The 17,666-nt window shown below is 44.4% G+C and overlaps 1 protein-coding gene across 6 annotated transcripts in view; it reads right to left on the bottom strand.

Moving 5' to 3' along the window:
- HisRS (histidine--tRNA ligase) overlaps window positions 1-17,666 on the bottom strand; it is a 126,880-nt gene that overhangs the window by 38,611 nt on the left and 70,603 nt on the right. For all 6 annotated transcript variants that reach the window (XM_067091783.1, XM_067091774.1, XM_067091810.1 and 3 more), the window contains 3 exons: window positions 16,575-16,649; window positions 3,360-3,555; window positions 2,936-3,069 (listed from right to left, as the gene is read on the bottom strand). In XM_067091783.1, the coding sequence (XP_066947884.1) occupies window positions 2,936-3,069; window positions 3,360-3,555; window positions 16,575-16,649 (405 nt within the window). The remainder of the gene's footprint in view (window positions 1-2,935; window positions 3,070-3,359; window positions 3,556-16,574; window positions 16,650-17,666) is intronic.

Below are 17,666 nucleotides of genomic sequence, written 5' to 3'. Positions count from 1 at the left end.
GGCCAACATCTCAGAAATTCTTTCGTCATGTTGTCGTAATGTTTTACATTAGTCGTTACATAAACTTTTATATATGAAAATGTGTGCAATTTCATGTAGAATACAACAGAAATTAGCTCATGGTTGTAGCTTTTATCAGTTTTGAAATATTTTCACATAAATCACGATAACTGCAAAAATTTCAACCTTCAGTCAACTTTAACTCGACCGAAATGGTAAAAAAACGCAATTGTAAGCTAAAACTCTTACATTCTAGTAATATTCAATTGTTTACCTTCATTTTGCAATAAATTGAAAGTCTCTAGCACAATATTTCGATTTATGGTGAATTTAAAAAAAAACACATTTTCCTTACGTCTGCGCGGTAACTCGGCCGAACATCTCAGAAATTCTTTCGTCTCGTCATAATATTTGCACCGTTTTATATTAGTCGTTACATAAAGTTTTATATATGAAAATGTGCACAATTTCATTTACAATACAACAAAAAATAACTCATGGTTGTAGCTTTTATCAGTTTTGAAATATTTTCATATAAATCACGATAAATAGAAAAAATTCGACTTTCGGTCAACTTTAACTCGACCGAAATGGTCGAAAACTGCAATTGTAAGCTAAAACACTTACAGTCTAGTAATATTCAATCAATTAGCTTCATTTTTCAACAAACGGGAAATTTCTAGCACAATATTTCGATTTATGGTGAATTTAAAAAAAAATAAAAATTTTTTACGTCCGCGAGTTACGAATTCATGCATCATTTTGTGATATTTTCTCTGTGTTGCTTTGATCGTTTTAAAATTTGTTATATACCAAAATCATCGCAATTTAGTGTACAAGACAACTAAAAAAAATTAACTCATTAGCTTTAACCGTTTTGCTTACAGCGCGATTTGTATACAATTATATACAAGTTTTTTTTCGCTGTCATATATTCCAATATTTATATATGATAATGAAAACTTTTTCATTTCTGATGGTTGCATACTAAACTTCAGGCAATGACAAAAAAATGAGCCAAAATGAACTCTTAATCTTAAAAACTAAGCATGCTGTGATTTTTAAAAAACTTTTTCCGCTTCGGCGCTAACTCACGAACGCTGCGGCATACGGGAGACGTTTTTGTAAATATGGCTTCAGGGTTAAAGGGTTAATATTAATATTTGAAAATTAGTACGTATTCTAAATCACTGTTTTATCATAAAATGTCCCCCTAAAATTGCTTATACTATCATCCTGAAACACATACGAGGGGGGACCCAAAAGTAACCGGAATTGTGTCATAGAATTTTATTCAGTTATTGTTACATGTTTACAGTCTTATCACCTTCAAAGTATTCTCCATTTGAAGCAATGCACTTATCAGACGTGTTTTCCACTGTTGAAAGCAATTCTGGAACTCTTGTGAAGTTATGGCTTTTAATGACTCCGTCGTTTTCTTCTGAACCTCTTCAACGTCTGCAAAACGTTTTCCTTTGAGGGCTTTCTTCATTCGAGGAACAAAAGAAGTCACAGGGAGCAAGATCGGGTGAATAGGGAGGGTGGGTAAGTGTGGTCATGCCATTCTTGGTCAGAAACTGTCTCACACTCAAGGCAGTGTGCGCTGGTGCATTGTCGTGATGAAGCCACCACCCTCCACTTTGCCCCACCTGTGGCAAAGTGGAGGGTGGTGGCTTCATCACGACAATGCACCAGCGCACACTGCCTTGAGTGTGAGACAGTTTCTGACCAAGAATGGCATGACCACACTTACCCACCCTCCCTATTCACCCGATCTTGCTCCCTGTGACTTCTTTTTGTTCCCCCGAATGAAGAAAGCCCTCAAAGGAAAACGTTTTGCAGACGTTGAAGAGGTTCAGAAGAAAACGACGGAGTCATTAAAAGCCATAACTTCACAAGAGTTCCAGAATTGCTTTCAACAGTGGAAAACACGTCTGGATAAGTGCATTGCTTCAAATGGAGAATACTTTGAAGGTGATAAGACTGTAAACATGTAACAATAACTGAATAAAATTCTATGACACAATTCCGGTTACTTTTGGGTCCCCCCTCGTATCATTTTAATATAATTTCAATAGTACTTTAATATAATCTTAATATTTTAACAGTATCAATTCTGAGCATCTATCTTCGCCTTAATGAGGTCAGGGTCCGTCCTGAATGGAGGGGAGAAAACCAGTTTCTCTCTCTCTTTGAGTTATGTATTATTTAATCTTACAGTATTATTATTATTATTATTATTATTATTAATATTAGTGATATTTGAAAATTAGTAAATCAATTTTTATCATAAAAATATATTTAGTCATGGAAATAACATCAAAATACTAATTAATGAGCATTTCCCAAAGAAAAAGTCTGCAAATTGCCGAACTTTCCACGAATAATTTATAGATACGTTCCACAGAAAATCCTGTGAATCGGTGAGTCCACGAATCGTGAGAACGCAAATATGGGGAGTTTACTGTACACTTCTCCCATTCGGTTGTCTACATACACATCCTGATGAATCTTTATATTTTTGTGAGCAGATTTAACGAATGTGAGCATTCCTTATACAACAAAGGAAGTCTTACACCCAATTCATCCAACCTCAACTACATATTAGTTTAAATGAAAATGAAGGTTTAGGAATTCATATTTATCTTTTAAACCCTATAAATGATTTGTATATGCCTGGTGTACTGTGTCAAATTTATAAAATATTCAAATTTATAATTAATGACAAAAAATGGATAAAAATTGTAACATTTTATAATTGCCTTGTTAACCAAAAATACGAGTTGTTCCACTTCCCATCTGAATATTATAATTTGTTGTACTAGATAAGTACTCATTCAAACAGTCTATTGCAAGTATTGTATAGTAATTAATCTAAAAGGTACTTGCACACAGAAAAAACCTTAAAGTATGTAATCCAAAGTGCTAAACTTACCTTAATTGTAAAGTCACCAAGATCTAGCTTTGATAAAACTTGGTGGACAAGCTGTACACATTCAGCATCTGGAATCATAGCATCATACTGGCCAGCTATATCAAAATCACACTGGTAAAACTCACGATAACGCCCTGTTGGATACAAAAATTATATACTATACTTCACAAAAGTGTAAAATTTATAAAAAATTTGGTAAGCATCTAAAACACCATGTTTGCAGAAGGCTTTCAAATGATTATATCCTTCTAAATAAAAAAGGGCAGAATTGCACGGTAAAGGATGTTGAAATTCTATACACCGGCTGAAAATTAGTGCAAACAAATTAATACCGAATGTGAATATGCAACGAAAAACCAGCAAAATATAACTTACTACAAACAGCCTATAAGAAAATTTATAAACAGCTCTATTAACTACATACCTCTTGTCATTGCTGGATTATCTCTTCGGTACACTCTTGCAATATGGTATCGTTTAATATTTGTAATCTTATTCATGGCCACATAACGAGCAAATGGAACCGTCAAGTCATAACGCATTGATAAAATCTCTCCACCTTGATCTTCCAAATCATAGATAAGTTTGGAATCTTCTCCATATTTGCCAGTCAGAACTTCCTAAGGAAATAAAATATCCTATTAATAGGGAGAGCAAAGACTTGAAATGGCGAGGGGTATATAAGGCCTCTACTACATGGAGCACAAACCAGGGCAGTGACAGCGAAAATGTTATTTTCATGATAAAATCAAGTTTCATATACACTTACCAAGTAATTACCTAGCTATAGTTTCAACTCGCGCAGCAGCTTAAATTTTAAAAATCACAGTACCATTTCTATTATTTTTGTGTAGGTGACTAGCCCCACCCACTATCGAGGAACAATAGGAAAGACAAAGCAGAAGAGTTCACTTCGTTTCTGCCCTTATGTCCATGAGAGGGGAGGAGGGAGGGCTCTGATCTGTAATTATTTGGTAAGTATATACAAAACTTAATTTTATCATGAAAATAAAATTTTCATATAGGTAACTTACCAATTACATAGCTGAATTTCAAAATGACAAAAGGTGGGATACATAAGACAAAACATTCAGTCATGAAATTGAATTTGAAATAGACAATTTACGAGCATTGATACAATACTTGTTGTTTCCTTGCCTGGTAAGAGAGCTATTGCTAGTAATTACTGCCTCTGGTTGGTGCTCATCTAACCGCAGTGGCATGGGAACTTTTCGAGTGAAGGAAAATTCCGATGTCTTGAAAAGCATAAAAACAGATGCCCTTCCCCAGGGACAGTACCAAAAAACAATATCCAGACAATTCTGTCACCTACACTGAAATAAAAAGCACCACCCATCCACTAAAAACTGGTGGGCACTCCAGGTGCATAGTAACCACCGGCTCCCCAGTGACTCAACAACCTACTTCAAGGCAAAAAGATCAAGGATAAAAGGAATGCTTCCTATGCTTCTTCCCCCGAAATACCATGCCAGCCACTGATAAAGGTCCCAGGGTACTGCAGTTTTCGAACATTGTTTCTACTTCTCTTAAATAGTGTGACGCAAATATGGACTTAAACTTCCAGTAAGTAGACTGTAAAATCGAAGAGTGTGACATATTACTGTATGCCGAAAGCAAACGAGGTGGCAACCACTCTGATGTCGTGTGCTTTCACCTAAAGGGTAGGCAGGATGTCCTCTTGGATCCAAGAATGTGCCTCAGTAATAAGATCCCTTAGGAAGAACGACAATGTGTTCTTAGAAAGGGGTCAGGAAGGATTCTTGATAGAGCACCAGAGATTGCTGGATGGGCCTCTAATTTTCTCGGTCCTGTCCAGGTAATACCTGAAGGCCCTAACAGAGCAAAGGACCCTTTCCTGCTCTTCAGGGCCGAGGATATCCATTAGTTTCTTAATAGTGAACGGGCGCAGCCAGGGCTTGGATGGTGTCTTGTTCTTGGCCAAGAAACCAGGAATAAATGAGCAGACTGCATCTCCCTGAGTGAATCCTATCCATTTGTCTATGGCCCGAAATTTGCCAACACGCTTGGCAGTAGCCAAAGCAACAAGGAATAGTGTCTTTCCAGTCAGGTTCTTGAGAGATGCGGAACAGAGGGGGCTCGAAAGAGGGGCCCGTTAACCACCTGAGAACCACATCAAGATTCCAAGATACGGAGTACACTTTCGTCTGCTTGGAAGTATCAAAAGATTTAATAAGATCACTATGATCCTGGTTAGAGGAAAGATCTAGGTCTCTATGCTTAAAAACGGAACTCAGCATGGATCTTTACCCTTTAATGGTGGAAGATGGGAGTCCCTTGGTGGTCCTCAGATAGAGAAGGAAGTCCACTATCTGAGTTACAGATGTTTTAGAATTAGGTTGGTAGACTTGACAAGAAGACTGATGTCTACATCTTGCAATAGCCTCTGCAGCTGATCTTGAAAAGCCCTTCACTCTGTCAGAGCAAGAGCAGATAGTCCCTGGTGACACCTCCAGAAGTGAGGTTGTCTGAGTAGACATGGACTTTGCGGAAGGAGCCTCAGGAACCTCTAAGAATCTTAGAAGGTCCGGGAACCACTCTTAAGAGAGGCCAAAATGGAGCTACCAGGGTCACTCTCACATTGTAATGAGATTAAAATTTGTTCGAGTACTTACCTGACCATGCTGAATGGCGGAAATGCATAGAGGTCCAAGTCCGACCAATTCTGAAGCACAGTGTCTGTTGTTCATGCCCAAGGGTCCGGGACCAGAGAACAAAAGAGAGGAAGGCGATGACTCCTCAATGAGGTGAACAGGTCTAAGTTTGGTGTGCCCAACAGTTTCCAAAGGTCGGTGCAGACCATGGTGTCGAAGGTCCACGCTGTGGGGAGGACCTGTTTGCGATGACTCAGTTTGTCCACCAACACATTAAACTTCCCTTGAATGACACAAGTGACTAGTTTCACTCGATTCTGGTCCACCCAAATGAGGTACTTTGTCGCTTTGCAGAGGGAGAAGGAGTGAGTCCCACCTTGTTTCCTGATGTAGTTAAGAGCAGTGGTGTTGTCTGAATGCACCACTACTGTTTTGTCGACTATTGTGTCCAAAAAAGATATGAGGCCTAAATGAATGACTTTCAATTCTTTTATATTGATGTGCAGGTTCCGCTGTTCTGGGGACCACGTCCCAAAAGCTTCCATGTTCCCCACAAGGGCCCCCCAACCCAGATCTGAGGCGTCTAAGTAGAAGTCTAGGTCGGGGCTCACAGGGTACAGAGGCTTCCCTTCCAAAAGTCTTCCTTCGGACATCCACCATCGCAGGTCCAACGTGATCTCCATCGTGACGGGGAACACAACAGTCTGGTTGCGTTTTCCTGTTCCAATTGGCTTTCAGGAAGAACTGCAGGACTCTCATATGGAGTCTGTCTAACTTGACAAACTGTTCGATGGAGGGGAGAGTTCCCAAAAGACTCATCCACCGATTGGCCAAGCAAGATGGGAGAGAGAGAAAACTGTGGACCATCTGTAGACAAGAATCGATTCTCTTGGGGGATGGAAAAGCTTGAAAACTCTGAGAGTTGATCCTCCTCCCTAAATAAAGAATCTCTGAGTTGGAGTCAGCTGTGACTTCTGCAGATTAATCAGTATTCCTAGCTCTTGGACGAGGAGAAGGGTCTTCTGTAGGTCTTCTGACGGTGATCGGAGCAGCCAGTCGTCCATGTAGAGGCATATGTTGATGCCAAGAAGATGGAGCCATTTCACGTGAGATGCAAGCACTTGCGTAAAACTTGAGGAGCTGTAGAGAGGCCGAAGCACAGGGCCTGAAATTGAAAGACTCCGTCCTCGAAGACAAAGCTAAAGCACTTTCTGGAGTTTGGATGGACAGGGACATGGAAGTATGTATCCTGCATATCGAGAGTAATCATCCAATTGCCCTGGTGAATGGATGATAGTACTGACTGGTTCACCTCTATTTTGAACTTCGTCTTCTGGACGAAGAAGTTCAGAGCACTAGCATAGAAGACAGTTCTCCAAGCCCCTGATGACTTGGGAACTATGAAAAGACAGCTGTAAAATCCTTTTGTAGAGCAATCCTGTACCTCCTCTATGGCTCTCTTCCGGAGAAGAGGTGAAACTTCCTCTGAAAAGGTCGATTATCTCTCAAAGTCTTTCGAGTAGGCCGTCAATGCGATTGGTGTGGAGACTAGTGGAGGATACTCCTTGAATGGTATGGAGTAACCCTTCTTCAAGATCTTGATTATCCAAGGTTCTGCTCCTCTGACACTACCTCTCCCATAGAAAGAAGTCTGGCTCCTACTGGTGCACAAAGGACTGATGTTTCATTTCTTAGATGAAGGTCTGGTAGAAGTCCTTTTGATTGACCTGGCCGAGAAACGTACCTTGGAGTGGGCTTGGGAGGAAAACTCTGTCTACTCCCACGAAATGGTGAAACTGACTTGGAGCCAAATGATGAAGGCTCTTTAGGATGCTTAGAAGACTGCGCCATAAGGTCTTGCGTTGACTTTTTCTGGAGGTCTATAGCTATCTCCTTGACCGTGGACTGGGGGAACAGATAAAGGTGGTCCAAAGGAGAGTATAGCAAGGCTGACTTCTGTATAGAAGTTACTCCTTTAGTAGTGAAGGAGCACCACGATTCTCTCTTCTTGAGAACCCCCAGAAGAGAGAGAAGAGCCGCAAGTTCTAGCAAGCCGTCTCTGATGGCTTTGTCCATGCAGGACAGAACACCAAGCCAATCTGCAGGGAAGTCTCCTGTCAATTCTGTATAGTCCTCAATCTTCTTGGCGAGGGCTCCAACTGTCCAATCGAGAAAACTGAACACCTCCAAAACTTTAAAAATATTCTTATTGAGGTGATCCAGTTCCGTGGATGCAAACATCACTTTCGCCGGTGAGAAGGCTGAACGGCGTACCGAGTCAATGAGATCCGAGAAGTCTCCCTGGGAGGAGGCAGCGCCTCCCAAAGTCGGAGCTTCTCCAGTAGCATACGATAGGTATCTCCTGGCTGTCGACCTCAAAGGCGGAAAAGCGAAGGCAGCCTTACCCGGCTCTCTCTTCGCCAAGAGCCAGTCACTGACCTCTTTAGGAGCTTTCCTCAAAGAGGAGGAAAGAACCATCTTGGGAAGCCGAGTGCTGGACATCAGCTTGGTTTCTCATCAGGAAAGTCGAGGGAGGCAAGACTGGGGCAGCTGGCTCAAAGTACAAAGGAAAAGTCGCCAGGAAATATCTCAGAGGAGATGTATAAGCTGAATGGGCAGGCTCTTGAACTAAATCCTCTTCAACAGAAGAAACCAGGGACAAAGACAAATCCTTAGATGGAGTGGTCATAACAGAAGGAGCTTTCTGCAGCAAACCCAGAATGTCGGCCAATTGCTGCTTGATGGACGCCAAGGATGGGTCTCCTATCGTGGGTGCAGAGGAACTTGAAGCTGGCAGTAAGGGTATCGGGCGCTCCACTGGGTGCTTGTCAACTGACGCTGAATGCTTGAGAGCTGGTCCCATGCGCTCAGAAGCTGGCATCAGGCGCTCAGAGGCTGGAACTGGCACTTGGCACTCAGGAGAAGACATTGGGCACTCATGGGACAATGGGTGCCTGACAAAGACAAAGAGCGTTTCTTGACACTTGGGTGCTTGGGAGCCAAATAATACAGCTCTGCGACTGAAGCTGCTAATGACTATAAATTATCATGCATCAGCAACATGGATGAAACTTGACCGTAAATAAAATTGGAGAGAAAAGTATTTTAATCAAAACTACTCGGCATAAAAGAACACATATTACTGCTGTCTTCATGCTGATAAAAGATAAATACGTAAAGCTCGTATTATGATGAAATCAAGTGAAAAGGTGAATGGAATCTTGATTTTTTTACACAAAACAAGCATGCCTCCAACAGCCAACGTCATCTTTTAACGAAAAAAATAGCTAAATTAATTTCACAATGAGACATATTTAAGTTATAATTCGACTTAAAAACACTTTCTATAACAAAAAATAACCTTGTTCCATATATCTAGAGATTCATTTACGCTAACCAGAAGAAAGAATAGCGCTCTGAATTGAGTTAAATACTGTGAAATAAACTTACCGCATAATCGATTTCCAAACCAAAACATTAATCGCTATGATAGTATTTTATGATACAAAAGCAACATGAGAATATTATTGGATACAGTGAAGTAAAGCATTACTTTTTAAAAGATCCATGGAAAAGATGCATATTTGTTATGTTGATGTTTATATAATACAATATTAATATGTGAATATTACTGTAGAGTACAGTATAATGTAGGCTAGGCTACCATAATGTATACAATATACAATAACCTGTAGTGGCATGGAGGTATAGCCATGGGTTGCCCCTACTTTAGTGGGAACTTTGCAGCAAAGGAAGTTTTCCGATGGCTAGCAAAGTTTAAAAAGGTGCCCTTGCCCTGGGCGTAGAACCAGAATAAGGTCCTAAGGTACTATAATTTTCAAAAACAGTTGCCACTTCCTTGAGATAGTGTGAAGCAAAGACAGACTTGCACTTCCAAAAAGTTGATTGTAGAATGGCCGAGAGAGACATATTATGTCTAAACGCAAGAGAGGTAGCAACGGCCCGAACCTTATGAGTCTTAACCTTAAAGGTAGGTAAGACATCCTCTTGGATCTGAGTGTGCTTCGGAGATCAAATCTCTCAAAAAATAAGACAGAGCATTCTTAGAAAGAGGACGAGAAGGGTTCCTAACTGAGCACCAGAGGCTGTTAGACGGTTCCCTGATCTTCTCCGTCCTTTGCAGGTAGTACCGAAGAGCTCTCACAGGGCAAAGGAGCCTCTCTTCTTCTAGTCCAATTATGTCCATTAAGTTTCTAATGGTGAACGAAAGGGGCCAAGGGTTTGTAAGGGGCCTTATTCTTGGTAAGGAGCCCAAGAGAGAAGGAGCAGAATGCATCCCCTTGCGAAAAGCCAACTCTCTTGTCAACTGCCTGGAACTCACTAATACATTTGGCGGTAGCCAGCGCCACAAGGAAGAGTCTTTCCGGTAAGGTTCCTTAGTGAGACAGAGCGGAGAGGCCTGAAGGTGGAACCTGAAAGCCACTTTAACACCACATCCAGATTCCAAGAGACGAAATCGGACCTCTCTGCTTGGAAGTCTCAAACAATCTGATGAGGTCACTGAGATTCTGGTTGGACGACAGACCTCTATGTTTAAAAACAGAACTAAGCATAGACCTAGACCCCTTGATGGTAGAGGATAACAACTTCTTAGAAGACCTATAGATGTTTCAGAAGATGGGATGTTATGACGGCTGTACCATCTGAACACTGACCACTTGGACTGATAGAGCTTGCTAGAAGACAGCCGAAAAAAGGCTAGGATGAACCTTAAGAGTCGGATAAAGTAAGGCATATACAAGTATCAGGTTTGTCTTATTGTTGGGTCTCCCTCCTCCCCTTGCTAGAGGAAGGAGCGGGGTTGGCTTCTATAATCCTGGAAGGAAAAACAGAACGGAAGCTCAGTGTATACTTACCTGCATCGACCACCAAATCCAGAATGCCTGAAGGAAGAGGAGAAAAAGGAGGAGAGGCCAGTCACTCCCGCAGTCATTCTCACATCCACAACTGAACATCTTAGGCGAGATGCAACCCTGTCCTGTTAGAGGAGCTGGGTAAGCTACACAACTTACTGAGCCGCCACCACAGGTCCCAAGGAAAAAGTGTCCAAGGACTTGTGGGCAATATCCCAAAGGTAGAAAGTGGTGAAAGTGGTCTGTCGAGACCACACCCCTGCTTTCAGTACCTGAGGAACTGACAGGTCCTTCCAGAATGTGAGGGTTGGACCAATGCCCCCGACTTCGTGAGCTCTTGGGCAGAAGGTAACGGTGTCGTCTTCACCAGCAGCAGTGTACACTTTCCTGATCGTCTCACGAAGCCAAAAAGAGATTGTGTTCTTGAACACTTTTTTCTTGGACGAGCCAGTGCTAATGAAGAGTTGTCGACACTCATGCCAGAGATGATGAGTCCTCTTCAGATAGCATTGCAGCTCTCTAACAGGACCAGGTAGCATCTCGTCTGGGTTATTATCTACGAAGTCCTCTAGGGAGGGGATCATGAAGGACTCAAACATAGTGTCAGGGACCAACAGGTTCTAAGTTTTCACTATGAAATCTGGGACGAAATCGAGTGCGACTGATCCCCATCCCCTCGAGTGTTTAACAATGAAGGAAAGTCCACGTAGTTCTCCAACTCTCTTTGACGATACCAAGGCAAGCAGGAAGATGGTCTTGAGGGTCAGATCCCTGTCTGGCTCCTCAAAACGAGACTCACATCCCACACAAGGGGCCTGAGGTCCCTCGGTGGGCAAGACCTTTCAAGGCTTTTCGTCAGTAGCAAAATCTCCAATAAGGAGGAGAGGTCTACATCCTTCAGCTGCAAGACTAGACCGAGTGCAGCCCTATAGCCTTTCACAGCTGAAACGGAGAGAAGCTTCTCTCGGTGAAGAAAGACAAGGAAGTCCGCGACCTCTCCGACCGGAGAGAGAGAGACCCAGTCTACGACACCAACCACAGAAGATGGCCCACTTTCCCTGGTATACTGCTGCAGAGGACTGTCTGAGGTATCCAGCCATCTCTGTTGCTGTGCAGTGTGAAAAGCCTCTTGCTCGCAAGGGATGCTGGATGACTGCCAGCTGAGAAGACACAGGGACTGCACTGACTGGTGGTACTGCTCTACATGGGGTTGACACAGAAGGTTAGGCCAGGGAGGAATATCTCTCGGTGCCTCGGAGAGCAGGGCTAGCAGGTCGGGATACCAAAAGGCCTGTAGCCATTTGGGGGCCACTAGAATCATCCTGAGATTTGCGGTGACCAACACACGGCTGATCACCCTGCGAATCTGACAAAACAGATGGAAGGTGTAGATGTCAATGTTGTCCCATGGGTGCTGAAAAGTGTCCTCCGCATCGGCCCATGGGTCTGGCACGACTGAACTGAAGACCTGAAGTTTTCTGTTGTGCCGGGTGGCGAACAGATCTATGACTGGATGCCCCCACAGATCAAACAACCTCTCTGTAACGTCCAAGTGAAGGGACCACTCTGTCCCTATTACTTGATTCTGGCGGCTGAGCCTGTCTGCCACTACATTCCTCTTGCCTGGAATGTATCTGGCTGAGAGTTCTACCGAATGAGCTACCGCCCACTCATGCACCTGCATCGTCAACTGGTGAAGTGGAAGGGATACGAGATCCCCCTGCTTGTTGACATATGCCACCAATGTGGTGTTGTCGCTCATCAACATCACTGAGTGTACCATCACTCGATCTTGAAACTCTTGGAGGGCCAGGAAGGCCGCCTTGAGCTCCAGGATGTTGATGTGAAGGTGCTTGTCATCTCGGTTCCACACTCCCATGTGCGGCCCATCCCTCAGTCAATGTGTCTGAGAACGGAAACATGTCAGGACGGGGAGTATGCAGGCATACTCCTGTTAAGAGGTTCCTGTCGTCCAGCCACTAGTCTAGATCCTCTCTCACTTCCTCTGAGAGAGGAATGAGAAAGGATTGAGGGTCTCGAGACTGGGACCAGTACTCCTTCAGTCTCCACTGAAGGGAACAAAGGTAAAGACGCCCATGAAGGACCAGCTTCTCCAACGACAACAGGTGACCAATGACGACTTGCCACTGCCGAGCTGACTGCTCCCGTCAAGAGAGGAACAGCTGTGCTGCCTTCCTGAACCTGCTGATATGAGAGTCCAAGGGGAAGACTCTGGCTGCTACAGTATCAGGTACTTTATCCTCTGCTCAGGGTGAGATTGGACTTCTCGAGATTTACTACGATCGCTAGATCGCGGCAAAACTTGAGTCGATCCCTGTCCTGAAGCAAAGTGGGAGCTCGCCAGGACAAGCCAATCATCAGGATACCTCAACAGACGTATCCTGTGCGAATGAGCCCAAGCAGAAGAGGAAGGTTGGGTGTTCCTGCAGGCACCCTTTGAAGCCTGGGTCTTCTTAGGGGCTGAGGAAGTGCTAGCCTGACCTGAAGGTCGGGATGCAGTGGTGTGCAAAGACCCAGAGGTCTTAGCCCACTGCCTGATGGACAAGGCAGTTGCCGTCTTCAGCCCGACGCTTGTCCACCACAGCATCCACCAACTCTAGGAAAAGAAAGGTAGAACCCAGCAACAAGGTCAATGTTGACTCAGGACCTACAGACCTGGCAATCAGCATCAGGACAGCATCCCTTCTCTTCAACTTCAACACCAGGTTCGCCCACAGGTTTGCCGTCTGGTGGGCAAGGTAGATGTCTTACTTCCAGACTAGCATAGTCTCCCGAAAGCAGAGTCCTCTCCAGGAACATTAGCACCTGAGGAGGCAGCCACCTTGGATACTGTGAATGACCACAGATCCAGCCAGGGGACTGCCTGGAGGGCTGCCATGGCAGTAGCCTCCAGGCTTGCTGCCTCTTGCTGCAAAAGGGAGACTCCTTCCGAAACAAGTTGCTGCAGCGAAAGACCCAGGCCTAGACGAACCAGGTCTGGGTCAATCTGCCTGGTCGGCAAGGACCCCTCTGAGGGTGTGTAAAATCACTTCTGTTGAGGCAAAGGAGGGGGATTAGCTTGTCTGAGTGGTTCGACCAAAGCAAATTCTCCCACCCAGAGACAAGATTATTCACCTGGTCAAGTGCGACCCTGGGCAAGCGAGGACCACAGCAGCCCCACCAAAATCTTTGGTTCCTCATTGGGGCCTAAAAGGTTTTAAGGTATGAAGGACAATCCACAGAAGAGGCCATGGCCCCTTTCCCGAGATGATTGTGCTGACGAATCAGCATGATGATCTCTGCAAAGGTCCTCTGTATTTCGGGGGTGCCCGCATCCTGAGAAAGAGGACCCTCAAGTCCTTCCAGGGTGCCGTCCTCCTGATCTACTCTCCCGGCAAGAGGGAGAACCTCAGCAGACCCCTTAGATCCATCCTGTGCTACTCGGGCATATGACTGGGTTATTCCAAGGACCGAGCCAGGAATGTAGGCCTTCATAGTCGAACTCAGAGGAGAGGGCTCTCCAGAGTTTCTCCTGTCCGTCTTGTGCCTCCTGGTAAAACCCCAGGTGGTTGAGGGGACAAGTGAGGAGGATCGGGCACTACCACCAGTCCTGCCAGGGGAACCAGCAGGAGGGGCGGGCTGCATGTAGTCATCAACCAGCGGTGATGACGGCAACATGGGTCCAGGAGAGCGCTTATGCCTCAGCAAAGTGCTGTCATGAGGAGAGCGTAGAGGTTCACGCGAGCCGAGCCGAGCCAATCATCAGTCTTCTTTGGAGCCAAAACTTCGCGAGAAGAAGACTAGAAAGGGGACCTCCTCTCTCTATCTCTCCAGGTGTTTGGACCCTTGGGACCGAGACACCAAGCTGGGAACCTGGCCGAGCACTGGTGGTAGTGGCAGCAGGAACAGCCGAGACACCTGCATGACTCCGCTCTTTCTCTCGCCCTGTGCCTGAACCAGGATGGTGAGAGGTCTCTCCAGCACCAGTTCGGGATACTTGAGACTCCTTAGAGACTTGAGTACTTGGAGTGACTCGCGAATGAGCACTCGACACAGCACCAGTCTTAGAAGCAGACTTCTTAGGACTGGTGATGGGAGCACAAACCGAGGTCTGCACACCCACGACTCCTGAAACACAAGACCCTGGTGAGGTAAGTGATTCGGTTTCCAAGCCTAAAGGCCGGTAAGAGTCGACAAGAGATCCCACTGCTCCCCCTGTGGAGGGAGGCAGCCCCTTAAAAGCCCCATGGCAGGACTTCTTGGGGGAGGGGGAGGGGGGAAGGCAGCCTTCCTCTTCTTCGGCCAACGTGCCTCGGAAGAGGAGGGGGAGGAGGTAGTAGACGACAAAGACGACGACACCTTACAGGACCTCTTCCTCGACTTCTTCTTCGTCATCTTCAGGATGGCGATCAAGGCCCAGGCGGCAGGAGCATCGGTAACAGGAGCGGCGGCAAGAGCAGCCAGGACAGCAGAGATCACAGGAGCAGCAGGGCAGGAACCATCATATGGGGCACAAAGGAGGTAACCACCATTGACGATACAGTGAGGGACGGCGGGGCCACAGCGAAACCTGGAGGCAGGGGCACCACGTGCTAGGATGCCGGGACATAGTCAATTGGGTAGGGAAGTGCGAAGAGACAGTCACTGGCATCTTAACGAACGCTGTCACCGTCACTATAGTAGTCATGGTGGTAGAGGCAGCGCGGGTCACCACCAGAGCGCTCACCAGATGGGAGAAGAGGCCCTGCAGGCATGGAGGGCCCGAAAGACCCAAGGATCGCCAAGCTGCATCCAAATCAGTTGCCTGCTTGCCTAGGAAATGCTCGACCACCAAACTGGAAGGAGAAAAGGTTGGGTTAGCAGAGGGAGACTCTTCTCACTCCGAGGGAAAAATTCCCCCCCCAGAGAGAGGAGAGGCCCCTGAGAGGAGGTCACCCTAATCACCCGCTCCCCCATTGTTCCACGCCCGACGAAGCAAGCAAAGACGACAATGGAGAGTCCTCTCCTGAAGGAAAGACAGGCAGAAGGGCAAGCCTGCCAGGAGAGAGGAATGAGGAAGAAGGGTTAGCCACCAAGGGCATAGTTGGGGGTATATAACCCTCAGATGACGCCTTGGCAGCCTTCCTCTGATACTGTTTCCTCCCTTCAAACTTCACCCACTGCTTAGCTGACCAGGAGCAACACTCAACACAAGCAGAATCACGTGAGCAAACACGCCTCTTGCAGGAGGAACAGAGGGCATGAAGAATCAACTTCAACATATGAGCGGAAACTACCACATTTCTTGCCGCAAACCCCAGGACACACACAAGGGAGGGTGACCTTACGAACAGGCTTGTCAGATTCGTGGGTTTGCATATTTAAAATCACAAACATACATATACTCAAGCAAAAAACCAAAGAAAGATAGATCCCGCCGGGAAAAACAGCTAAACGACAATCAGGGCAGAGAGGGAAGAACACAAGTCTGCACCAGTTCCTCACTGGGAAGGTGGGTACTGTTCTCAGCTAGCACTCCGCTGGCCCCGCGTTCGATTCTCCGACCAGCCAATGAAGAATTAGACGAATTTATTCCTGGTGACAGAAATTCATTTCTTGCTATAATGTGGTTCGGATTCCACAATAAGCTGTAGGTCCCATTGCTAGGTGACCAATTGGTTCTTAGCCACGTAAAATAAATCTAATCCTTCGGGCCAGCCCTAGGAGAGCTGTTAATCAGCTCAGTGGTCTGGTTAAACTAAGATATACTTACTTACGTCTGCACCACATGATGGCCAAAAGCAAACTGGAATGTTTACGTCCTGGTGGGCTTGACTCCTGCCTACCGAACAGCAGTTAACTGCCTAACTACCTTGTTTGAAAGTTCAACGGCCATTTCCAGCTCTGCTGTAAGTAATTTCTAATGTAAAGGACCCGATGGTTTGTATATCGTGTAGGAACAAATTAATGACACTGTAATGAATATAGTACTATAACAAAAAATATTCAAATGACTGATAAAATTATATAAACAATGACTGGTAAAATTATATAAACACAGCTAAAGGACAAAAAAAAAAAAAAAGCAAACATAAACTGTGAAATTAAATACTGCATGAACTCTATGATATCTGTATCAGACTGCTCACTAACCTTCAGCTCAAACACTGGAGTTTCAATTTCAACAGCTCCATGCATGTGGAACACAGACTCTATAGCATGAAAAACCTGAAACACAGAATAGTTTTTTATCCAAAAGCCAACTACACCAACAATAAAAACTTTCATCACCATGTATATTCTAATAAATACAGATGTTCAATAAAAAACGTCAATTATACTACAATTATTCCTTTTCTTAGTGTACAGTAGTTCACTAAAATTTATAGAATAAACAAACTCAAAAAAGGAATTACCCATATAAAATTACACACTCCAACCTTTTTAATCTGGCTCCCCCATGATCCATGACTTTTTTGAACCAGCTGCCATTAGTTCTTGAGCAGCTACGAGGGCGGTGCCACAAGTTGTTTCAGTTTTTGTATTTTTTTGTATTTTGGAACTGAAACTTTCTCTATAAATACACACAGTTGATTTCCAATGAAAACGTTCTGTGGAACTCTAAAATGTACAGCATACAAAAGAACCAAAATTTGTGTATACAGACAGTACCCTACATACGAACGAGTTACTTTCCAAACGGTTGTCAGTATCTTGAATTGTTCGTAAGTTGGTCTTCACGCGTATTTAAGTACAGCATGATGTAAAGTCAATACAGTACAGTACTGTACATTTTTTCATCCTAAAACACAATACAGTACAATACTATAGTGTACTGTACTGCACACTGTATGCACAGTAATGTATTTTATAGAGTACAGTACTTCATTAATATGAATGATACATTAAACCTAAATAAATTGTGATGATAATACAGCTGTTTCTTACTGAACACAATTTTAATTTACGATCACACCTGTTCATATCTCTGAATGTTCATGGCATGACAAATTTTAAAAAATAATTTGTATTTTTTCTAACTATAGAAACCTGGGGTCCTTTACATAAAAAATTACTTTCAGCGAAGCTAAAATGGCCGTTTAACATTTGAACAAGGTGGTTAGGCAGTTAACTAACATCCAGTAGGCGGGAGGAGTCCCACCTGCCCAGCTGTAAACGTTCCAATTTGCCTTTCGGCCCAGGTATCAGACTTTAAAATTTGTCATCTGTTCCTACACAATATAC

The sequence above is a fragment of the Macrobrachium rosenbergii genome, chromosome 4, assembly GCF_040412425.1.
Source record: "Macrobrachium rosenbergii isolate ZJJX-2024 chromosome 4, ASM4041242v1, whole genome shotgun sequence".
Taxonomy (NCBI): Eukaryota; Metazoa; Arthropoda; class Malacostraca; order Decapoda; family Palaemonidae; genus Macrobrachium; species Macrobrachium rosenbergii.
The sequence above is the reverse complement of the archived record's forward strand: the minus strand, read 5'-3'. Positions and strand labels throughout refer to the sequence as shown.